Genomic DNA, 26,020 nt, shown 5'->3' on the forward strand with positions numbered 1-26,020 from the left:
TTGCAATTATAAAATCAAAACAACACGCATTATGTGCTGATTGCGCACACGTTGTATATGCAGCACAACCTATTTTACTATTTAACCATTCATAAAATTTTTGTTCAAATGTGTGTTACTGTAAACAAAAACACAAGAAAATTTGAATGTTTTGATTGGGCTTTTTCAAGTATGCCTCGATTTTGAATGCGTGCATATTGCAAAATTTAGACGTCGTCCCTCCCTTTGATGGCAAATGTGTGAGTTATTGATGTAAAAGAGTAGCAACGAGAATAATGCATGGCCATCAGACAGAAGCTAATAGCTTGGGAACACTGAATCTCACCGAATGCTTCCCGTTCGCCAATGTCTACCCGCAGCTTCCCCAATGCCTCTCGGTGCAACGATCGGCCAATATTTTTAATCTTTGTTCTTTTGCTGACTATGTACACCATTTGGCAGGACATTAATGTTTATTTAGGCAAGCTACACTTAGCACACAATTAACACACCACAGCGCAGCTAGCTGTACATAGCACCTGCCGTGAGTCACAGTTTTGACCATGGCAATGGTAGCTGGAAGGCGAATTCCCTTCCCGTGATGCACCCCTTCAAGCCAAGTGAATACCTCAGGTACATCGATGCACGGCTCTGCCGTCATGCCGCTGCGATGTCACTGCTGTCGGAAAAGTGTATGCGCAGACGCGAACCTGGTTTCTGCGCACTCACAGTGCCCATACCAGGTGTGGGCAAATGCAAGCTTCTTTGTAAAACAGTGCATAGGCATATAAACTGTCAACATGGCCCATTTAAATGATGCAGACTTCACCACCAACCAAGTGCCTCCTCACAAACAAACAAAATATTGTTAATGAATAGTGGTAAAGATCCACGAAGCAAGAAAGCACACTCACTGTCCAGAAGGGCCTTGTAGGGTCCCCTATCCTGGGCGAAGCTTGAAGATGCTGATAACCTAGCATTTTTTAGCAGCGCCTTATCGCAATCTGAAAGAGATGTTACGTCCTGAGGTGAGTCAGGAGACAGATAAAGAGTACAACACACTTTCTCCCGCTGAGGAGATAAAACAGCGCGAATGATAAGACCTTATCTTAGACCTGGAAGAACAAGCGTCTAGACTGCACCGGGACCACACACAAGACAAGGTGAGTATGTTCTGTACTGATGCCAACGGTTTGATGTTTTAAAAGTATACATTATCAAAGAGCATGACCAGTGGCAAGCTCGCAGTTACTTCTTCATTTATTTTTTTACATGCAGTTTAACGGTCAGTTTTGCTTACTTAAATGTGGAAGCGCAAATCTTTTTTTTTTTTTTTTTTCGAAAAGTTTAGAACGCACAGCCGTTATCAAACGGCCGGTTGCCGCTTCAGAACGGAATCCGGCTAAATATTCCGGCAAATACTACAACTTAAAACACCTCCTAGGCATATTTCGACTCGCTAGGCGCTAGCTGAAGGCGCACGAGCCACAAATGTAAGGGACAACCCATATATTTTTGTTTTTCGGCCTCGACCCCGAATCACGCTGAGAAAATCGAGGGAATAGTCGCACGTCAGAACGCCAGCATCATCACCGAAGCTGCATGTTTACACAGTTCGAACGCACGTTTCCTGCTAATTAAATGTACATACATAATTTAAAAAAAAAAAAAAAAAAGCGTTACGGGCGTTAGACCGTTGCATCGCGTAACTTGGCGCTCCTGAAGGAGCCAGCTCGTCAGATTGGAATCCACGGAATGCTACGCCCTTCCGTCGTTGGCACTGCCGTGCGTGACTTCATCGCCACCGTCACGCGAGTCAAACTTGGCCCAGAAAAGTATCTGTACGTCAAATGACACGCGCAAACGCTCTGGAGTTTTGTTGCAAATTTGCTGTCCGAAGGAGGGGGTTCAAAGAGAAAGATAACCGAAACCGCGGGCCAAGTTCAAACTTTGAGGTGCCCGTTCAAACACGGTCGTTAGTCCTAGACGCTGCTCTTCGGTAACGCGAAAAAAAGTTTGGAGATTCTGCTAAAGGACTCACCCGATGCCACTCTGGTCACGCACAGAAAGAGCAACAACGAGGGAACGCAACATGGCCATGCCATCATAGCATGTCAGAGCGCCGAGATCACTTTCAAAACATTTAAAAAAACCAACTTCCCCACCCAACTCCACAACGTTGCTGACGGTACAGAGGAAAGCGCGTTTGTTTGACACTTTTTGTTGTCTTTCTTTCGCAGGTGCGTTCGTTTATCCACCTCGAACACCGAAACCGCAAAACGCCAAAAAGCATAATGTTTACGTCACAAAATGTACTGTCACGTGATAAACGCGATGGTGCTGCCCACAGTTGTGCTGCCATCAAAAACGATAAACGCGGATTGGCTAACTGTGGATTGGCTGAAAAAAATGACGTCACTTCTGGTTATTTTGTTGCTTGTTTGATTACTGACGGCCAAGATGGCAGCCCCCAGTCGGTGTCGGAGGGGTCCGAATGAAACAAATGAATTACGACGTTTCTGGTGATCATTGACCTCCTCAGTGGTTTCCGTCACGTGATCCTGCCGGCGGCTCATCCCGGACACAACTTGTCTGAATGACGTTATTAATACCGTGCTTTTTCGTTTTGGAACTCTCTCAGCCGGGAAGGAACCTAACCGGGACCCCGAAACTGCCTTGCGGAGTAAGCGTGCTGCATGGCCGGATTTTTTTATCGCGAATATTTTAGATGTAGTCAGTATCATCGGCGCTCATAACTGGATCGCTCGTTAACTTCTGAAATACTAAATGTGTTTTACTTTTTTAGCCCGAGACATGCATGCGGACGGTACCCCCTGGAAAGAATGGGACCCCGAGGCGATGTTGTTCAGAAACAAAGGTGAAGAATTGCATTCACAAATTATTCTATTCCTTCCCTTTACCTCGGGAACTGCGCACATTCAATGCTTAATTTCTCTGAAAATCGCAGAGTCCAAGAACGCGATTGTGATTCCCAACCAACCGCTGAGCGAAAACACCTGCGTCTTCCTCAAGAGGCATTGGAACCAAGGTATACGAATTCTGGCACATCTAGTGATAATTTATAGCAGTTCTCTGCCGAAGAATGTGAGGTTTATAATAATGATTATGACGGTCACCCGAAGCAAACTTCGCCGCAGTGCTTTCGGGTCATAGGTGGAGCCTATGACCCGGAAGACAGTTTAAGGTGCCATACGTCTGGAACTTTTTTTTTTTTTCCGTTTCTGTATTATTATTTTTTTTTTTTCAGTGAAGGTCAAGCGCGCTGTGTCTACTAAAGGTACACTGACAGGACATTTATGCTTGTTGAGATTTTTATTTTAATATGACTTGTATGGCCAACTACCCAGAGCACAATTTGCAGCTCGAAATTGGTTGTCTTTCCGTCCGGAAACAGCCCATCGAGAATTGGTCGGTTTCGGTCACGCTCACTCTCGTTTCCATGGTCACGCGGCATTCAAACTCTGTGTACCAAGTATTTTCAAAGTCGGGGGTTATCAAGACACACATTCAGTGTCAAAAATAGGAAAGAATATGAACCCCATTTTTTGTGGCTTCCAAAAAGCTACAAATAAGTTGATCGAAAGAAAAAAAAAAAAAAAAGAAGGCGTTGAACAGATCACAGAAAGTATGTGTACACATCCTTTCCAATATGGCGACGTACTGCCTGCTAGACGGCACGATGGTGGCGCGCGACGGACGTGGGGCCGCTACTTAGGAACTGTTGTTCGTATTACTGGCCAATCAATCTTCAAGCACGGACCATCAGGCTGAAGAGATATAAGTGTGAAACAATCTCACAACAAACGGTTCGTGCAAGTTTGACATTGTCGTCGTCTGTTTCAGAGGCTGGAAAAGTAGAGAAAAAGAAGAAAAAAATGCGGTCAGTTGTAGCCACATCACTTCCTGCCATTAGCTTCCATGCTTGGGTTTCGGTTTTGAGCAGTTGAGCTCTTGGCTTGATAAAAAATTTATATATGTGACTCTGCAGCAAAATATTGATTGGGTAGTCTCCTCTCACAATAATAAATCGCGTGGCAAAAAATAGAAACAATTTCTGGGAAGTGTCAATGTCCCTTTAGCAAGGGCTCTATATCATTTTCTTAAACACAAACATACAAAATTTAAATAACAAAAGGTCTCGAAAGCGACAGAGACATATTCACTCGTCTTGTCTTTCCGTGCTCCAGTGACCAGTCTTTTGGTGTACCTCTAAGGAAGGATTAATACACACCGGCGTAAACAAAAATGGTATCATTATAATCTAAATTCAGTAGTACAGTGGTCGAACTGCTGTGCCAGAATTAACGAACAACCTGCTACATGCTGCTCCAAAGGCTGCATTTTGTGCAATTTGCGCCATGTCTGAGCAAAAATGAAACTGTTCTCGAATAGGAAACTGAAAGTGTCTGGCACGTGGCATTGTTGGCGATGCGACTGAAGATTAATACAGTCGTTGTTTCTCGGATGCCTAAGTACTAGGGGCGTCGCAAACTTTTGTCGAATCTCGATTTTGACGTCGAACCTCAAGATCACCTTCGAACTTTCACTGAAGTTAGAAGTTCGCCTTATGGACAGTGTTGCCCGGCTTCTACACAAATGTTTCGAATTTTGGGAAAGAAATAATTTAGAAAGTAGTTTATTTTGTGGGCAGTGTTGCCTGGCTTCTACACAGATATTTTGAATTTTGGGAAACAAATCATTTAGAAAGTAGTTTATTTTATGGACAGTGTTGCCCGGCTTCTACACAAATATTTTGAATTTTGGGAAACAAATCATTTAGAAAATAGTTTGTTTTATGTTTCATAAAATGGTTGACAATGTTTACACCATAAAAAAGCGAAAATATGCGCTTTTAATGTTTCCATTTGTTAGATGTGAACCAGTGATGGGCCAATACACCACACCAATATTGCACTTTTCCTCCGCCAAGTAGAATCAACTTTTTTTTTTTTCTTTTTTTTTTTTTTAAGTTTTTGCGCATGCGTACGAAAGTTGTAGTTCAGTTGAACCTTTGTCAAACTTCACGTTGAAAGTTTGAAAAGGTTAAACAACTCGAACCTGGGCTGGTTCGCGGTATCCCTACTAAGTACTATGTACGAAAAGCAGGGTTGCGCGAATATTTGAATTTTCATATGGTTGTTTCAAATATCACGCTATTTGATAATCTCTTCAAAATGAACTGCGATATTCATACTTCTGGAAGTTTTCATCGCGGCGGGTTAGCCCCCTTGAGTGCGCTTCTCCTCAAGCACCAGTGTACTGTGGAGAGGCAATACCTGCGGAGCTGACACCGCGATCTTGCGGCTCACTTCGTCGCAGCAGGACCGCGCACTTAGGCGAAAAACACCTTCAAAGTGGTATGTTGCACGCGCACGCCTGTTGTATTAAAAACAACCAAAAAAACAAAACAAGAAACGTGATTGTTGATATTTACATTACAGCAAAACCTTCAAAATTTAACTGTGGCTATTATGCAAGCATATATGTTAGGTAGCGATGTTCTGACATGTGTTCATTATCTATGCTTGTTTCCTTTTTTTTTTAATAAGAATAAAAGAAAATGTTCGCATATAGCAAGACGATTTATAAATCCCCTCAATTAGGTATGGCTGTGCTCCTTTATAGGTTTAATTTTATGTAAAATCTGTCATTTACTTGCCATCCCAATGTAGGTATTAAACTTTCTGAGGCCTCAGTCTATAAATGTAGCTAGATTAAATTTAACAAAGCACATAAGTGGGCAGTTGGAAGCTTGGGTACCACCTTCGCAAGTTCAACTGCATTTTTTTTTTTTAAGCATGGTGTGACAGTAGTGAAAGGCGTGGAGAAAGGTGCAGTAGCTATTTAATATTCAATTAAAACATATTTGGCCGAAACCACTACTCACTTTGAAATTGCTTCAAACCCAAAATTCACTATTTGCACATGCCTTGCGAAGAGTTATCAGTTTTCGTTTGATTGGTGCTCACATCGATCGCAGTGAATAGGTAGCACTATTCATTGTGATCAGTTAGAATAGCTATGTGCTCCACTTAGCCACTCTATGAACAGTATCAGGTGGATTATGAGCGAGAGCAACGTGATAAAAACACTACAAAGTGGTCAAAAACATCTTTTTACGTCAAACACAGGCTGAAGACGCCATCGTTACCACTAATACGTTAATTGAGACATCTGCAAAATTACTGCTGTATGATTGTTCAATATATATATAAATATCTAGTAGTCAGGTCCCCTGTAGGTATGACAATTTAAATAGTCTGCCAACACTCAAAGGACCACAGTTTTTTTACAGGCAAACTTTCAGAGTGATAGTATTACATTTTTTTATATGGACGCTTAAAATGTGTTTGCTCCAAAAGGGGGAAGTCTCTGCTCCAAAACCGATTTTTCTCTGCCGCAAGAGCTGCTCACAATCCCCGCTTGTCAGTTCCACCACTGGTAATGGAACGGCATAGTGACTTTCATGCAGTTTTTACTAGCTGCTCCTCAAATGTTTGTGCAGCCGTCTTGAAAATGTGTGTTGACGGGGGTGCGGACAGTCTGCGCAAGGCCATGGGGAGCCAGGCAGAACAGTTTCTCCCGGACTACCTCACAGGCGACTTTGACTCTGTCTCCAAGGAGACCATGGAGTTCTACAAGTCAAGGGTAATGCTTGTTTCACTTTCGTGCTTTGCACCAGTGCATTTTGGCACAGGCAAGCTAGGTTTCAGTTTTCTCTTCTACCTAAGCAAGCTGGTTTTCTAGAAGCTACGAATCAGTATCAGTATGACCTTGTGGGCGTACGAGCTAGCAATCTAGCTTTCTACTACCGTGTTTCTGAGCTATTTCTCATAGTCAGTAGGGAAGCGGCACTAGCACACATATTAATTGTTTGACGCTTTGTTTTGGGTGATCCGTAAATAAAAAATTTAGACTTTTTGGACAGTGATGTGGTTTAGTTCACTGGCAAATGTCCATTGTCAGCCTGACTTCTCTGCTTACAACCGGAGACATGTGAGAAGGCTGGAGGAGGCACATGGATGAGCGTTGGCACCAGTGGACATTGCATGTATACTCTAAGACATCACGAGGATCCAGAGACCAATTACTTATGACAGCACAGGTTTACTCAGTGACAGTGGTGGAACATTCGCAGTAAGATGTGCAAGGTACATTTATGATTGCGCATTTAGGATCTTAGAGGTGGCAAAAATAATCAGTGTAAGGAGTCGCCATGTATATTTCTCGAAAGCATCATGCTCTGCCTTCATGACGCATCGAAAGATTTTGCTTTAGGTTATATGGGGGAATTATTTTTGTGGTATAAACATTGTTTGGTTGGTTTATTTAATTATTTAAAGAAACTGCATTGTGTTCAGTCCCTTGTCTGAAGTCAAGTTGCTCAAGTGCCTTAAGGGGAGACACTACCCAGAAAAAACAATTTCTGCAAAAAAAGTTTATTTTGAAATATTGCCATATTTATATCCACCAACATCCAGGGACTTAACCATTCTGATGTTAGCCTGAGACTGAGGCAGGAAAAGAGGAAGTTTCTAAGTAGAAGAAAAAGGAACAGTCGAGGATACGTCTCTAACACAGCTAAAGACAAGTTTATTCGGTCACCCTCTTATATACACTCCACAATCTTCACCACAGAACCTTCGCGACCTCCAAAGCCAAAAGATAACAAAGAACTCATCTCTTTCCACCACAATAATCAAACGACCTTGACAATCCTACAAAGCCCCCTCACCAACACAACCTATCTCCTCTCTCCCGGAAGACGATCGACCTTCGCGTACATAGCACACCCTCCTCCTCTCCTCCCCGGCCCACAATCCCGAAACAACCCGGCAACAAAAGATACCAATCCACCTGATCAAACCAAAGACACAAAGGAGGAAACCACTTACACCCTTTCACAATCAACAACCACTTAACAAAACTCTCAAATCCGCAAGAAGGTTTTTGCACTGCTGCTAAGCTGTAACGACACTTGACTAATGCAGTTGCCCATTGATTTCATTCTTATTGTTTCCTTTACAACCCTTTTGATGTCGTTTACTTCCCTGTGTATTATTTCTGTTTCGGACCAGCGTGGTATACAATTATTACATTCTTGAACATGTTTCGCTATTTCCGAATCAGTCGCGTTGTTTTTTACATTTCTTTTGTGTTCAGTCAATCTATCATTTATACACCTCGACGTTTGACCCACATACTTAAAACCACATTCTAGGGGAATTTCGTATACCACTCCATTATCACACGGAATAGACTTTTCTCGATGCATTTTTGTGCATTCCCTTACACTCTTGTGGAAGGGCGTGAGCTTACTCAATTTATAGTCGGAACTAAAAACCAGATCAACATCGAACTTTTTTGCACAAGCCTTCAAGTTGTGAGAAATTTTGTGATAGTACGGAATTACAGTAGTTCTATGTTTGGTAAGTAGTTCTATGTTTGGCAGTTTACCATGAATGGTAAACTGCAGTTTTTAGAGCTTATGATTCACAATGAAAAAGGGCTATGTTGGGAATATGGAAAAGAAAGCGCAAAACCGCTGCTATCAAAAAACAGTTGCCATTCAAAAACAGTCAAAGCAGGTATTGTCAGGTCTTTAATCACAAATGCAATGGACAGATCATGTACTCATTTCTTGGCTGAATCAGTGAAAAGGCAGTGGAGAAGGCTAAACAGTGCTGGTTATCAGGATGAATTCGTAGGGAAACAGTTATCCGTAAAATTCGCAGACAAATGTAGAGCAGAACCAAAGCAAAGGCCAAAACATAGAACTACTGTAATTCCGTACTATCACAAAATTTCTCACAACTTGAAGGCTTGTGCAAAAAAGTTCGATGTTGATCTGGTTTTTAGTTCCGACTATAAATTGAGTAAGCTCACGCCCTTCCACAAGAGTGTAAGGGAATGCACAAAAATGCATCGAGAAAAGTCTATTCCGTGTGATAATGGAGTGGTATACGAAATTCCCCTAGAATGTGGTTTTAAGTATGTGGGTCAAACGTCGAGGTGTATAAATGATAGATTGACTGAACACAAAAGAAATGTAAAAAACAACGCGACTGATTCGGAAATAGCGAAACATGTTCAAGAATGTAATAATTGTATACCACGCTGGTCCGAAACAGAAATAATACACAGGGAAGTAAACGACATCAAAAGGGTTGTAAAGGAAACAATAAGAATGAAATCAATGGGCAACTGCATTAGTCAAGTGTCGTTACAGCTTAGCAGCAGTGCAAAAACCTTCTTGCGGATTTGAGAGTTTTGTTAAGTGGTTGTTGATTGTGAAAGGGTGTAAGTGGTTTCCTCCTTTGTGTCTTTGGTTTGATCAGGTGGATTGGTATCTTTTGTTGCCGGGTTGTTTCGGGATTGTGGGCCGGGGAGGAGAGGAGGAGGGTGTGCTATGTACGCGAAGGTCGATCGTCTTCCGGGAGAGAGGAGATAGGTTGTGTTGGTGAGGGGGCTTTGTAGGATTGTCAAGGTCGTTTGATTATTGTGGTGGAAAGAGATGAGTTCTTTGTTATCTTTTGGCTTTGGAGGTCGCGAAGGTTCTGTGGTGAAGATTGTGGAGTGTATATAAGAGGGTGACCGAATAAACTTGTCTTTAGCTGTGTTAGAGACGTATCCTCGACTGTTCCTTTTTCTTCTACTTAGAAACTTCCTCTTTTCCTGCCTCAGTCTCAGGCTAACATCAGAATGGTTAATTTCCACCAGCTCGCCTGCGCACTCACTACAATATCATCCAGGGACTATTCCACTTTCCACTTCGTTCCACTTTTTGGCATAAATTTTACTTTAGGAAAAGTATTGTTTTCCTATTACACAATAGAGAATTATTCTTAGATGGTTTTCTGGGATAGAATTTGGTGAGGAACATGCCTGGCTGGTTAGTTTTTCTACTTTAACATTCCTTTATGCTAAATAAACTACATTTGTAAAACAGCACAGACATGAAAACGATTTGTAATCTTCTTATGGAGTTATATTTATGAAAAACAATGCAATATAGCAAAATAACTACCTGGGTTTGTGCTATGAGTATTCCTATGACTATATTACACATAAAAATCACATATTTTGATTTTATTTTAAAATTATAGTTTTTCTGAGCAAACACGCTGGCTTCCATATTGTAACATTCATAACAAGTTTCAGAATTGACATAGGAGAATGAAATTCGGCAGGGATGGTCCTGCCACTTATATAAACTTCCACTGCAAATTTGATTGAAATCAAGCTTGCGGTACAGAAGTTGACTTTTTTGGGCAGTCCATACTTTCGATTTTGGGATTATGACTGTTTTTAGCGCAGTCAGCGTCCCTGATTTGCAAGGTGTCATTTTTTTCCCGTTATTTTGCATAGTTTTAACGATATCGATGCCTCAGAGTTTTGTTTGCGGCGCGGCCAACAAAATCGAAACTAGCCGCTCGAGGCCTCGGCAACACTGGAAATCAGCCACTATGTGAACGTGACGTCAGGATCGTTTTTGTTCAACGAGTACGCAGGCCGAGCGGCACCTACCTCTGTTGCGCTAGCCGTCTAAAGATAGGAGGTAGGCTGATTTTGTTTTAATTCTGTATACGTGGTAGTTATCCAGCATATGTAGCAAGATTTAGTGCGTACACCCAAAAGCTAGCGACTGGAAAACCCGTGAACTCGTACGGAGCCATACTCGGTGGCCGCCGCTGTGCGTGCGCTATGCCGTACTTGTCGCTTGTATACCCAGAAGCTGGTGACTGGAATACTGGTGGACTCGTTCGGTGCCGTACTCGGCGGCTGTCGCCGTGCGTGGGGTCTTCCGTACTTGTCGCTAGGCCTAAATTGTCATCGAGGCTCCGTGGATGGAGCGGCGTTGCTGTACGCCGCGCTGCCAGTGACAAAAAGTACTTGGCGGGCGGTGGGCAAAGAGCGACGGCACGGCATTCTTTTTAAGCCTTGAGCCCTTCGCTGACAAGCCACAAGCAACCAACACCCATAGGTTTCGTTCGTAACTCTCCGGCGAAAAATGATCAGAGCAGAGCTTTGATCTGGGGGTCGGTGTCCAAGGCTTTCCAAAGTCCACTCAACAAACAGCGTCCACCCACACCTTCTTCAATTTCCGGTCCGTTGGAAACTTGTGAAAAAGCACCTCCGGGTTGCGCAGCGGGTTGTTTGAGCAGCCCACAGCGCTACAAGTTGTACTCAGCATGTTTTGAGGAACAGCTGGGCAGTCTTGGGCGCACCGAGTTGCTCGCTAAAACGAGTCTTGGAGTCCTCACAAGCAAATAAACAAAAGGCTATACTGAAGCTACACGAGCTACAGTTAAAAGCAACGGCTAAACACGCCAATCACAAGCCAAAGCAGTGGCGGTAGCGGCTCAAAGAAGTGCGCTCCGCGCAACTCCCGGACTGGAGGAAAAAAAGAGAAAGATACTGACGTCACGGCCCAATGTTGCTTTAGCGATCGGCAACCCGCTGGCCGCCCGCTAAGGAGCAACGGCTCGCGGCGGGTCGCATTTTTATTATCGGCATTAGTGGAGAATGCGGCGTCCCCCTGATGTAATATTTTGGCTGGGGTCGTATTTTGTGTCACTACAGCAATACCAGTAATTTATTTCATTTTGAGTTTTAGCCGGAGTTGCCCTTAATGATTATCTTAAAATATTTAATTCAATTAATTTATTTAGACACGAGGGGTTGTAATCTCCAGCGAAAAAAGTGTCACAGACAGCTTGTGATCGTCTGAGGCGCGCAACATGTCGCGCGAAAAGAAGCCGTCTGCATGGAAATCACATGAGTGCAGCATTGCCGATGCCAGATTTACTTTTTACGCTGCAGATAGTAAAAAGCGCATCTGTCCAAGCGAAAAAAGATCTGTCAACACATGAGGTGGTGCCTCGCATTCCACTTCAGCCAAGCTTGCCGGAGGTCACTTCTCTTGCACACTTTAATTTCATATTCTAAATTTTACGGAAGACAGATGTCAGACCTCAGTTGACGGGTCTGTCATTTATCTCCTATCCTGAATGTGTCGTCAGGAAAGGTCCGTAAAACAAATAGTTTATTTCCTAAGGCCTACGCTGTGAAATACTGTTAATGAATACCGTAGGAGGGCCACTAGAAAGAATTCTCTACTCAGTCTTGGATGGACCATCGAAACACCTGTTAGTACTTAATTTTTTTGAAGAAAACGAAACAATATCACTTTTCTTTTTACTACATCACTGCAGGGGGGCTTTCCAATCGGAAGTTTTCAGAAAACGTTGGTGTCCTCGAAAATCAAACAGTGAGCACTAAACTCGCTAGTTGATCTGTTCATCGCGATTCAGCATCTCATTAAAAATGTAAGCAAATTAGATTGTCAACCTGTTTTTTCACTATGCCTTTGTGCATTATTCTCTTTATTAGTTTATTCTTATGAAAACTAATGTCAACCGATATGGCCAGTGCGACAACAGATAACGGTGATCTTTCTCCTGCATTAATTATGTTGTTTTGCCGCACAACCTGGCTAAACGACAAGCGCGACCAGACAAAGGTCTTCGTAAAATAACACATCAATTTATGTTCGTGATTACTTTGTACTTGGCCCAGTACAATTGTATCGTCGGTTGTGTACCACAGGGGAGACATTTGCGTCACAAAATTAAGTGAAAACGACATATCGCACCAACACAGCCACAAGCGCGCTGAAAACGAAGCCAACCAAGTTGAAGCCACCTTGGCGCCGAGTACGTCGGCACCCTCTCTCCTCCAATCAAGTACTAACTACTGAGATGAAAAGGTCTATGTTTTTCGGTCGGTAAATCTCAGTGCAATTGTTTATGTATTAACACACTTACCACGACTCTGGATGCTAATCCATATTGCATATGTATGGTGGCACGATGTCTTAAGCCAGGCAATGAGAGTGAGCCGCCACTTGCGAGGAAGCCGTGCTGTAACACTATATATTTAAAAACGGAGCTCTTACGCGCCTGTTTCCGGCTTGAGCGGCGGCGGCGTAACTGCGCGGTGCATTATGGGAAATGTCCCATAATGCACCGCGCGAGCCCCCACCCCCGGGGTCACGTGACCTCGGGGGGGGGGGGGGGGGGGGCACGTGACCCCCCGAAGTCACGCGACTCCCTTGAGGTCACGTGACCCCCTCCCCCCTGATGACATCATCGTTACTGATGACGTCACCGACATCCGCATCGTCATCGTCATCATCACTGATGACGTCATCGGTGACGTCACGGATGATGGCACCGGCATCCGCATCTTCATCGTCATCATCACTGATGACGTCACCGGCATCCGCATCGTCATCGTCACTGATGACGTCATCGGTAACGTCACTGATGACGTTACCGATATCCGCATCGTCATCATCACTGATGACGTCATCAGTGACGTCACTGATGTCGTCACCGGCATCCGCATCGTCATCATCACTGATGACGTCATCAGTGACGTCACTGATGTCGTCACCGGCATCCGCATCGTCATCGTCATCATCACTGGTGACGTCATCAGTGACGTCACTAATGACGTCATCGGTATCCGCATCGTCATCGTCACTGATGACGTCATCAGTGACGTCAGTGATGACATCATCGGCATTGTCCCTCGTAAGGGGGTTACGTGACCCCCCACCCTCCGGTCAGTTGACCCCCCCCAGTACCCTTCCCTCCTCCTCCTCAAGAGCTGCGCTCTAATTCGGCGTTTACAGGGAGTTGTAAACGGCTTTCACTTTTTGGTGTGGTTCCTGGGACCGAGAAATGGATGGACACAAGCGCGAGGCAGATGGGATCTTTCCTTTTGTTGCCATGCCTCACACTGGTAGCAGCAAAGGCGTAGAAGCACCTGGGACACCAGGTTCTCCGTTTGTCATTCTTGCTAGCTGGTGTGAGCATTGCTGATGCAAACTTTAGGATGAGCTTATGCCTTTTTCGTGTGTCCCAGCGGAGTGGTCACATTCCATGGCTCTCCTTGTATCTGCAGGTTCCGTTTCATTTGAGGAGAGGGGCAAACTATAAAAGGTTAAAAAGCACTTGCTTTCAACCGCTAACCATTGTAATCATCCAACACCCTTCTGGAGGGAAGGGTGTTGGATGATTACAATGACAAAAATGTAAATGAGGGAAACTATGTGTGTAAAAACCAACTCTGAGGCTCTGAAACAAAGATTAATCAACCCTGCTCACTCAGTGTGCATAGCTTGATCTATTTAGTTTTGTAAAATAACCAGCATAAAAAAAAAAAAAAAAAAAAAAAAAAATGTCTTAGTGCTTGGTTTGACTGACTCTCTGAGGCTTCGGGGACCCCGAAGGGATTGATGATACGGCATTGATAAAAACTACTTCTGCACATACATAATGTGCATTTCATGCTATGCACGTGAGGTAGTACACTAGCATACTTATCAATTCTATAAAACTGGACGGTGAATGCTTAAAATCTTTTTTTTGTTGCTTTATTTGAGACTTTCTTGGTTAGTGTGACACCTAAAGAATCTGCTGCATATTTACTTGATCATTGTGTTAAATAACCAATGGCCAGAAAATGACTTCTTCACTGTTTGAGCACATTACTTAGCCGAATTGCATACATGCCTACCTTTTGGTCCAGCACTTGCTGTACCTCTACAAATCAAATGACTCAGTTTTTTTCTTTCTGTCTTTAAACTTCTGCCTCTCTGTATTACATATTCGTCAGGTTACCGTCACCAGAGCTTATTCTACAACATTAAAGACCTGGAAAATATAGCTGGGCGTATTTACAAACTCGGTTAGGTGCCACGATTGAGCGGCCGCGAATCTGCAGCATGTCGTGAAGGCCTACGCTCATGTAAACGTGACTATGCCTTTTCGCCAGGGCACCAAGGTGGTGCACACTCCAGACCAGGACAGGACGGACCTTACCAAGGCCCTCATGGTGATTGGAGAGCACTGCCAAGAACATTCCCTCCAGGTAGGTGGGCCTAGAGCCTCGAAAAAAGCTGCGCTTCAGCCATCTTCTTGCATAGAAATCCTTATTGCCACTAGTCTGGAGGTATATATACAAAATCGCTGGAAATTCTTTGTCTTTGTCGAGAATTGTTAAAAGTCCAATACAGAGCAAAACAATCGCCTTAGCTTCCTGACACTATATCTAGAGCTCAGGCGGCTGAGAAAAGCTCACTGCCAAACCGGCAGATGCGGAGGAGACCTCACTGGCCTTTGAGCAAATGTGGAGAAAAGCCCACCGATTTTTTTAACTTGGCGGATTCTGTGTCAGACGTGGCAATTTAACACAATTCAAATTCGTCACTTCATTAAAAATATGCCCTCTTTTTTGTAATATTCTTGAAGTTCATTGGGCATATTTACAAATTCCTCAGAAATTAGTAATCACACATTTTGTATATTAATGAAGCCGCAAGTATAAATTCAGAACATCGTACACCGGTAAAAGAGACAACAATTTATTGACAAATGACAGTGCGCCGTCGGTAGCTCTGTCAAATAAAGAGGTTTGTTCTTTGTGAGATAATATGAATAGCGGTGTGTGAACTGTTTCAGCTCCAAATACTGTGTAGTGCCTAATAGATAAGTAGGTGTGAGTTAATGTAATCAATGTCGGCTATGCTGTTTTCTTTCTGTTAATTTAACTAACAAAACTTTAGTTGCGAGAACAGCTTCGTCCTTTCGTGTTTGTTGTCTTCACCCCGTCGTTGTCGTTTGAGCGGTTTTCATCATGTATAACGTTTACAAACTCACCCTATTCGCTAACTTACAGAAGACTACTACTTATATGGGTCACAAGTAGGGTGTGTACTTCCGGTGTTTATTTGTAAGAAAAATCGGCGGATGTTTTTCGTTGTTTATTTATTTTCAAAACACCGGTGTATTTCGGTGGAACGTCTCACGACGAGGCTAAAATCGGTGATTATCGGTGAAAAAAAAAAACCGATTGATCACAGACAGAGAGTTCCAATTTTATTCACATAGTTCATATACTTCTTTTCTACGAAGCCACTATTTCTCACACTTGGCTATTATAGTAGATGCAAGCGTACTTTCATGCTTGCATCCACACGCAAGGAACGTGCTGCCATCATGGCAGCACGTTCCTTGCGGTTCGCAACCCGCAATTATGAAAACTCACGCTCTTGTACGACACGGACGTTGGCATTGTCTTTCAGGAACCACAGCAACCTCTGAATACGTGGCTTGCACCGACATCACTTGGCCAGACACAATGAGGAAAAGGCACGTGAGAGCCTACCCACCACTGCATTAATTTTTCCCCAAAAGGGGGCTATCGGAGACGCAATGGGGGAAAGGCGTATGAGAGCTTAGCTTCCACTGCGTTCACTAGACGCTTTTGACCCCCAGAAAGGAGGGCGGACTGACGCCACCTGCAAGCCATGTATAAACACTGGAAGAATGCAGGATCCACGAGATAACACGTTTGACGAAACTCTATGGGGAAAGGGTTTCGCTAGGTCGGAAACTAGCAACGGCCGATGTTTTTCGGTTTTAACCAGGGCGAACATGTCCAACCACCGGTGTTTTTCGGTTTTAACCGATTTTATATTTTCGTCACCGACGGATGTTTATCGGTGTTTTTCGGTTAAAACCGGAAAATGCACACCCTAGTCACAAGTAACTACGGTGACAGTGTGCAGCTCTGAAGGTCATGGGTGGCTCACCGTAGAAGGTCACTATCACACAAAGGCAACGTGTCGAAACACCGGCACGAACGGCTAGAAAACGTCCATATCCGTGGAAGAAAAAAGCCTGAATATCCTACTGACTGTTTTATTCTGTTTTCAAAGGTTACCAATAGCTTCAAAGAGAATTTCAGGCACCGCGTTGTTGCGCGTGCACTTTCGGATTTTTGGCATTTACAGTTTGATTTTTAGGTTTTAGGCAGACATTCAAACTTTTTCCTCTTCGTCAAGTTCATAAAGCCTTCAGTTAGGCTTTCGTTACCTAAAGAGTAAGCCACAGAAAACACTTGCCCGTAATTATTAATTTGGGAGCAATATACGCAATAAGCTTACGAATAATACAAAAAATGACATTTTCTTTTTTTTTTACAAAGCTGATGAATTTTAATGAAAATAAATTTTTATGTGTTACTCATGATCCAACAGCCTACATATAAAAAGAAAAAAAAATCAGTGAGCTTATCTCTGGTGACCTTATCTCCGGTGACCTTATCTCGGGTGAGCTTATCTCGGGTGAGCTTATCTCGGGTGAGCTTATCTCGGGTGAGCTTATCTCGGGTGAGCTTATCTCCGGTGAGCTTATCTCCGGTGAGCTTATCTCCGGTGAGCTTATCTCCGGTGAGCTTTTCTCCGGTGAACTTTTCTCCGGGATTCCTAGAGCTCTGTATTGATGCTCTCAAGTGTAGCCTTTTTAGTATTTCGAGATGGGATAAGGCGTCTGCCCTAGTCAGAGCTAAAGGCAAGGTGCAGATGTTGAGCCAAGTTAAGAGTAGCACCAGTTACTAGGGGCGTTTATTCGAAGGAATAAATGCCTGCATGTTGTTTATCTCTCGCGCCGAATTTTGATCTTCAGCTAAGAATTAAATCTGCACTTTGCCTTCCGAGACATGAACCGAGCGTAGCATGTGTGTTGCTTTAAATCGTCTAGAGTTTTAAATTTGAGATTTGTTTGCAAGGCCAGCCCGCCATTAGCAGGCACCAGCAACATACGTTGTCTTAAAAACACATCTTAACTAACAATGGTCTCATCTTTTGTTCATTTTGCTTCTGTAAATGTAAATGTGTCCCCTTGTCTCAGATGAGAGAGAAGTGACTGGCAGTTATTTGCCCTATTGTGAAACACAACGAACCAATGGAATGATTCAAAGGGCCAAGTGTCTGGGACCTTTAGCAGAGCTTGGGTTCACTTCAGTAAGGTAGGCACTCTTTATATGCAGTAAAGCATAGTATTGCTCTTGTTTTGGTGCTACGATTGGTATTTTGATTGGTGAAGTGTATGCCTCTCTTACGTATATATAAAAAATAAATGCCCTCTTTTTTTTTTACCAGAAAGGTTTTTTGTTGTTCGCTTTGACCCGATGTTTGGAGCATTTTTGTGCCATTACCACCAGATTATTCGAAAGCCACAGAAAAGTTGAAGATTTTAACAGGTTCCCTAGCTAGACCATTCCACCTGTTGGACATGACTGTTGGGGTTAAAAAAATGTTCTGGAACCCATAGTTCCATCAAATGCTCGCTGACACGGTTGGCCTACTTGCAATTGACTGTACTAGTTTCACTGTTTTGTGTTTTAGTTGCAGGGCGTTGGGAATTTCAGAGTACTAGGTCACAAGTCAAACTCCCGGATCTCTCCGCTTTAATACAAAGCCGTAGCAGTGCCAGGTGGCCAAACTGGAGGCACAGCCTGGAGACTTATTTTACGTGGAAGTGGAGCATGCTGGTAGATGTAACATACCCTAATAACAAAAAACATGTATAACTATAAGAAACATTGAACCTGTCAAGCTAGTTTTTGCTATGGAATTTACTTTTAGGGAGAATTCTGATGTAAAGAGCCCCCACTAGAGAGAAATGCATGAAACATAATGAAATTAAAAAAAGTAAATGAAGTTACAAACAAACCGACCACTTCTGAGATTCTACAGCAAATGGAAAGAAAACAACAAACCATGGAAGCAAACAGGGCAATAGAAAGCGCTGTGGTTTTCTTTGCTTTTTTTTTTTTTTCATACCTGCCTCTCCTGCCCTTTCAAACCTTACCCCAGGTGGACTATGTGCTGGTCATCTGTGGCAGCTTTGACCGCATGGACCACATGATGGCTGACTTCAACACCCTCTTTGTGAGCAGGGGCTTCTTGGGCAGTGCCACGGCCTGCCTCATGCTCGACAACTCCCTCACTTGGCTGCTCGACACGGTGACTCTCCCGGCATTCGTGCTCTGTGCCTTCCGCGGGAATTCCAATGGGGATTTCTGCTGGATCAATAGGAATATGTTAAGAGGATTCAAAAGTTCCGGATCCGTACAGCAACACGCGTGCATAGCAGACCCACGGTGATTCTGCGATAATATTGCGACATAATGACTTTGTACAGGAAAATGGTACTGTCAAAGTTGGTCACATGGTCACTGCGATACATCCGATCATTGTGGGCGAGGCACCTATGTAGTGCTCGGTGGATATTTATGAAAAATGCCCAAAGGTGTATATATCCTATCCTGAAAACGGAAGTATTTCGTTTCTAATTTATATTTTACAGATAATGTAGCATTTTCTTGTTCATCATCTAGGGGAAAGCATTGTTGGAGATGCTTAATAGCTTGACCTAGAGTGCTATCTTCATTTTATTGTTTCAAGTTGCTGACCACCTTTTGTTTTGTTATTTTGAGAGATCTTGCTCAGAGTGCTTCAATCGTGGGTAGATCTAGCACAAAAGTATAGTACTAAATTGTTTTGATAGAATATTTTATGCACTTAGCATATTTTTAGCTTGTGTTATGCAAATGAAACAAAAAAAGCATACTAACGGCCCTCTTGCTAATGTTTCGGCAGTCTAAATTGATCCTCGTTCGTTCGTCGGCAGTTTTGCCAGCAGAAATTGATCTAGACAAGGTGTACGTGCAAGGAACTTGCACAAAACACCCATGACGTTTACACTTGCCCAGTTTGGAACGGATGACGACTGTTCAAATGGAGTGCAAAAACATTCGCAACATTCCATCCGTTTGAGCACACCTTTCACAAAGACTCGAAAGGTACTTCTCGCAAAGTGGCATCTGTCGTTTTGTTAAAGGAAATGTCCTAGCGGAATTTGGGCTGCCGTACTTTGAGGCTTCCAGGGGGTCGCTTTCAAGTCCTTGCCAGCTCTACCCTTGCTCATTGTTTTTTTTCTTCCAATTGTGTTGTGTGTAAGTTTAGATGGTGTGAAGATAATCAGCGTCAATTGGCGTCTGGTGTCTTTGCTGTAAAAAAGAAATTTAGCCAGCACAGTCAGTGGCGTACCAGCTTGTTTTTGAAGTGGGGGGGGGGGGGGGGGGAGGGCAAACCAGACGCAACCCCCCCCCCCTCAGGGCTGGGGGCGGTGCCCTTGATATCCCTTGGGCGCTGCCGGCCAGTGTTTGCCCTGCCCAGTGGTGGCTTTTTCAGGGGAGACAAAACACATGCATGCCTTGCCTCGCCACTCTGAGAACTGGAGGGGGCAAGTGCCCCCCTTGCCCCCCGGTTGGTACACCCATAAGCACAGTACTGCTGCTAGCCTGGGGTCTTTAACCTGCATCACACAATAGTGAGACAAGACCGCACGCTGGCACGATGCTCATCCAGATCAAAACGAGCAGAAATGGGGGACTGCACCCGGGATACCAGACTTTTGCGGCGCAAGCTTTGGCCTCACATACTCCGAATTGCGTTGCTTGACCACCGATCCCCTTTTTCTTTTGGGGGAGAATAATCTGCAACTGTTCCAGGGCCGGCATCGCGTGCGTACGCCGCTCCACCTGGTGGGCTCTTGGTGTGGTCTCGTGCCTCTGGGTCAACCCAGTCAAAGCGTGACTACGACTGGACTCAAGTGGAACCTCGGTTAGTACTGCCTTATTTAGGCAGCATATCGCGTTTTTGGCCACTGCAGTGGGTTCTTGCCAATAGTTAGAGGGTTGGGTCACTCAATACGAAACTAATACTATTTTATTTTTTAATAGACAAGTCTGCAATGAACTTCGGTGGCCTGATCAGCACCTCCAATATGTTTGATGGACTAGACACCGTCACCGTGGAAACAGATGTGCCCCTCATCTGGACTATGGAGTGTTCGAGTGAAAGCAACAGTGCTTGATGAGTGTAACTAAGCCGGATGGGGACCACAGTTTTGTTCACATTGTTTGGTGCAGTCTGCAGACTGTCTGGCCTGGGTGGTGTAGTGTAGCCAGATGATTTGTCACCTCAACTTTTGTTGCTACCGGTGTTGTCATAGAATGCTATTTTTCATATTGGTGTCAAAAGGCACTCCGATGGAGCTATTGGTGACGAAAAACACATGCAATACCTTTAATTTGTTTCTGGCCTGATAGAGACCCAGCTGGGCTGCTTTTAAAGAAATTACTTTTGGGATAAGAGTTTCGGAGGTCCATTTGCCGGGTGTCACAATACACGTGTAATAAAGGCCCATTCTTTTGTAGTGAGGTGTTTTTGGTTCGCAGCTGACAACTCTGGTGAGCTGAAAGACAGCAAACGGCACAACTGATGTTTAACCAGGAGATGACTGATTCCCAAAAGGCCAATTTAGCCCCAAGTTAGGATCAAGCTGCCTCGTGGACCTCAAGGCAAGGTGCTGGGCTACAGATCCTCCCTTTTAGGATCCGGCCAAGATGCTTCCAGCATAGGCTTTTTGCAGAGGAGGCATCGCATGGCTTGAAATATCAGATGCATGTTATGGGATCCCCAGGTGGTGCCGAGGACAAGTCCTCAAGCAAAGGACTTTATCTTCAGTCCTTTGCTGGGACATGCCATACCGTATTTACTCGAATAATAGCCGCACTGTCTATAAAGAAAACCTGAGGGTTTGCTTTTCCGTGGAGCGTGCGGCTTGCCAATCACCGCGATCGGCAGCATGATTCCAGTGGTTTGCAGGACAGAGATAACGTCTTCGCGTGAAGATACCATCTGTGAAGATTGCATTTGTATGGAGAATCATGTTCTCGATCTAGTTATTCACAATGTTATTTACGGTATGCGCAACGCAATGATTGGCTGTATGTGTTCTGCGGGAAAGCAGACGGAAGGGCCTTGTTCATAAATAGTGCGGCTATTACTCAAGTAAATACGGTATACCCTTTGTTAGTCTCATCTAAAAACCAGTAATTTCATTTTTGGGTATCTGGAAAAAGCTCCAAATCAAATTTCCACCGAAGAGCTAAGAGTAAACCTTGGAAATTGCATTTGAAGAAAAGGGCATATTTTTAACGTCCCCGACAGCACAAACATTTCTTCTAGTTTTGGCACGCACTGCCTTTTGCTTTTGTTTGCGAGTCTTTGTTGCATTAAAAAGTTTGCATTATCTTTGTAAGACTTGCTCAAAAATATTTTTATACATGCAGTGCAACCCTTTCTTAAGTACAAGAAAAAAAACTGTTGGCCAGGTTGAAAGCTTTAGACTACTCTAGCGTATTCCTTCAGTAAGTTTCTAAGGAGTTTGGTTATTTCTTGAGTAGATCTAGCAAAAGCATGCATTTTTTGGGAATGCTCTAGATATCTAACGATAAGTTAAGATCCAATATACAGTGGCAACATTTAAAAGCCTCTGCCATGTTTGTTGGCAAAGATTTTGCCTGGGACCATTTATTGATGGGCTCCACATATATTTATGAGGTTCAAAAAAGGAAAACAGCAATTATGGTTACCGTTCCCCCTCAGCCGTTTGTCACCCTAGTAAGCACACAACCCATTCAGCCAAAAAGCTGTATGAAGTTTGAATAGATTATTTGTCAATGACAGATTGAGTGCACTAGTACATGAAAAGCCTAGCAGGCTTTTCGACAAGCTCTCTTGGCAGCAAAATAATTAAGTCTTCCCACTTCCCCAATCTTTTCTGCAGCGTCCCTAGTATGTTGCCTCTGACCAATATGGCTTGCCCCCGCTAGACCCTATCTTCCATTTTTTACAATTACAGTTTAGTCTGCTATGAGCAGTTGAAGCAATTGTGTAAGATAAAAGTTACTGCCTTAATAAAAGTTGTACCTACAAATTGGTGTGTGAACTAGGCATCCACAATGAAGTAATGCAAGTGTGCAGGCGAGCTGTTTAAGAACTGACATTTTTAACTCTGGAGAGTGGGGAAACAAAAGGACAGGACAACACAAGTCTCCCAAATTCGTGTTGTCCTGTCCTTTTTCCCCACTCTTCAAGTTTAAAAATGTAAAAATCTGCAAATGTTCAGAAACTTTTGCTGGGGTATGTGCAAATATTTGAAACTTAAAATAATTTGCAAATAGGGTTTGCTGGTCCATTCCATTTGCAACACACCCTTTCTGTTTGCAGTATTCTAGTTTTTTAGAGTAGAAATTGAAAATCGCGAATAATGCGACTGTAAAATCCCCCCAATTCCTCACGCAAAGTTTCACCACACCACACCAACGCTGCGGCATTAAGCTTCACTACTTTGCACCGACACGCTCCGAGAAACGGCTGATGCCATGAATCGTCTCGTTCGGTTCGATGGGCTCTGAAATTTGTTCACTATTGTAGGTCAGCCTTCTGTATAATGATAGGTCGGCCTTTATTAAAGGACTGTGGCAGAGAAAGATCTTCAGCATATATTAAAACGTATGAATAGGGTAGTTTGCATGCCATGCTATATTGTTTTACCCGACTGGTTTTTAGAGACTTTCTTTATTAAACAAAAGTATGTGAAATGTTTCTCATTCAATAAATTTGTTTCTTTTGATGGTTATGCTTGGTGAAAAATACTTCCAGTTGCGATTTAATTAGAAGTATTCATGCATTTCTTATTAAATGTTGAATATTATCAAAAGCATTTAAATCTATAATTCACAGTGAATGCTTAATTGACTGCGAATCTTCATTATTAAGTATGAGCTCAGTCCTCTGACTTTCCCGCACACTCTCATTTCCTCCTCTACCTCAGTTTCTGCCTGTATATTGCTCGAAGGGTATTATGCTAAAAAATCTTTCCGTCAGTTTGAGAGGCTTTATCACTAAAATTTGATGCAAATTACACTTTTTCCACAACTTTCAGTGAATAAGATAATATGTTTCACTTTCAGGTGCTGCATGTCCAAGAAATTTTAACTTTTCTTGTACTATATCCTGTACACACTAGGTTGTCTTTTTTTTACGACGTCCCACATTGCTTGCTCGCTCCAATTTTTTGTCTCGTGACACACGCACAAAAAGCCCAGAATATCTCACACTGATTTCAGTACAGCATCAGGCCAGCTAGTCCCCTTTCTAAGCTCCAGGGAATGACACACAAACAAAATATACTTTGGTCATACCTGACCTTATGGACATATGCTCTGCCTGTGATGTTACATTACACTGGTGCCCAAGTGTGAACTATGATTGCATGCTTCATGCTGCTGCAAAGTGCCTATACCCGTTTTCACCTCAAGAAACGCAGTAAAAAAAGTTTGGCTCCTCACGGAGCATTACTACTTTTCCCTTTTATGAGGGGAATTAATACGTATGTAGGTGCATTTTAGATTAGATATATGTAACCTTACCAAGACGTATACGTTTCAAGTGCCAAAAGCATTGCGTCTTGCTCCCACAACCAAATCTTGATAGATTAGATAGTGATGGCTAAGGGATGAATTAAGGGCAGCTCCGATTGGTTATTTCAATTAATACAAAACAATTAAGTTATCTTCTTCAGTGATTAGGATTAGTTTCTTTTAATTGCAACTGTTTATAAAATTAAAATAGTTCTTTGCATAAAAAATGAAAGCCGTTTACAACTCCCTGTAACGCCGGATTAGAGCGCAGCTCTTGAGGAGAAGGATGTAAGGGTACTGAGAGATAGGATGGTAGTAAAGTCCCTTGATACTTCTTATACAAGTAACGACAACCCATACAAATGACAAAGCAGATTCCACTGGAAGCGAATGGCGGCATTCAGTTCAAACCTCTGCTGTGCGCCGCCATTCGCTTCCTAAAACCTGCACCGTCACGCAGTCGGCGCTTCAAAGAATGTCGCTACTTGTAGGAAGGTCTTATCTAGGGACTTTAGATGGTAGGGAACTGAGGGATAGGTGACTCCCTGAGGTCACGTGACCTCGGCGGGGGGGTCACGTGACATCAGGGGGTCACATGACCCTCGTGAGGGTAACCCTCGTGAGGTTAACTCTCATAACCCTCGTGACCATCGTGAAGGTAACCCTCGTGAGGGAAACTCTCGTAACCCTCGCGAGGATTACGAGGGTTGCTACCCTCACGAGGATCACGAGGGTTACCTTCGTAACCCTCGCGAGAGTAACCCCGTAACCCTCGTGAGAGTAATCCTCGTAACCCTCACGAGGGTTACGAGGGTTACGCGTGGTTACGCCGAAGGCGACGGCGCTCAAGCCGGAAACGGGCGCCCAAGAGCTGCGCTCTAAAAAAAATATTCTCCAAACTTAAACATGCTTGTACCAAGGTCTGGCCAAATCGTCCACAAAGTCGAACCGGTTGAATCTGTTGAAAAGTTTGAAGGTTCGTCGAACCAGTTCCACCCAGTCGAACCCGGGAAGTTCAACCTAAAAATCCGGTTTGACAAAAGGTAGTGACGCCCCTAGCTAAAACCGTGATATTAACAGAACTTGCAAAAGGAAGTATGCAGTTTTTTTTTTTATGCAAGTAGAAGCTACGATTTCGTAGATTTCTAGCAAGTTTAAAAAATAAAGCGGCTCATATCTTGTGACGAGTTTGCGCAAATATTTATTTTTATGAATGTTAAAAAAGTTCTCAAAATTCCATGATTCGCGTAAAAGACAGGATTTGTTCCGGAAACATTCAGATTTGTGATGGATATTGCAGTTTTTTTCTTTGTTATACTAGCATGCTATTTTATTCTAAACTCTTTCCTTTTTGCATGTGATGGTGGGCACGTTTGCTTTTTTGTTCCTTCCCATAAACTAACAATGCGGAGTGCTGGCATTTGAACAGTTAGTGACCACCACGGTGGAGACAAAGACAGCTAGCTACCTTTGCATTTATGCACCAATTGGTGCAATGGTAGAACGTCGAGCTCACCGAGCTCAAAACCATAGGGTCGATTCCAGTTGGGATGTATATAAAATTTAATTCTTCTCAATTTACCACTCTTTTGTACAGGTTGTCCTCTGAAGAGCGTCCCCCATTTCATAACGGTTTCCATTACATTCTGTTACACTTTCCTTGGGGATTCCCAGCTCTTGGAACACATTCTGTGTTAATGTAACAAAATTATGTGGATAATCCCAAATTTCAAGAAAATGGAGAAAAAAAAGTATCCTAAAAACTCCCTCAAAATCTAAAAGAAATTGATCCCTACTTAACACAGAGCCAAGAAAATCAGACGTTCCC

General features: G+C 43.3%; 2 protein-coding genes across 3 annotated transcripts in view; one reads left to right on the forward strand and one right to left on the reverse strand.

Moving 5' to 3' along the window:
- LOC8050603 (neurexin-4) overlaps window positions 1-2,271 on the reverse strand; it is a 101,857-nt gene extending 99,586 nt beyond the window's left edge. Inside the window, exons 1-2 of the mRNA XM_029980663.3 lie at window positions 2,021-2,271; window positions 894-983 (exon numbers count right to left, since the gene is read on the reverse strand). Of these exons, the coding sequence (XP_029836523.2) occupies window positions 894-983; window positions 2,021-2,087 (157 nt within the window). The 5' untranslated portion in view covers window positions 2,088-2,271. The remainder of the gene's footprint in view (window positions 1-893; window positions 984-2,020) is intronic.
- On the forward strand, window positions 1,091-22,016 carry LOC8041525 (thiamin pyrophosphokinase 1). 2 transcript variants are annotated; one of them, XM_029980665.3, is made up of 8 exons: window positions 1,091-1,142; window positions 2,786-2,857; window positions 2,948-3,028; window positions 6,506-6,648; window positions 14,845-14,940; window positions 18,731-18,880; window positions 20,431-20,542; window positions 20,662-22,016. In XM_029980665.3, exons 2-8 carry the CDS (start codon window positions 2,794-2,796, stop codon window positions 20,793-20,795), a joined length of 780 nt encoding a protein of 259 aa, XP_029836525.2. In that variant the 5' UTR covers window positions 1,091-1,142; window positions 2,786-2,793; the 3' UTR covers window positions 20,796-22,016. The 2 variants fall into 2 exon arrangements, with proteins under 2 accessions (XP_029836525.2, XP_029836524.2); XM_029980664.4 differs by lacking the exon at window positions 1,091-1,142 and adding an exon at window positions 2,412-2,662.
- Window positions 22,017-26,020: the final 4,004 nt, after the last annotated feature.

The sequence above is a fragment of the Ixodes scapularis genome, unplaced genomic scaffold, assembly GCF_016920785.2.
Source record: "Ixodes scapularis isolate PalLabHiFi unplaced genomic scaffold, ASM1692078v2 PGA_scaffold0__279_contigs__length_252992795, whole genome shotgun sequence".
Lineage (NCBI taxonomy): Eukaryota > Metazoa > Arthropoda > Arachnida > Ixodida > Ixodidae > Ixodes > Ixodes scapularis.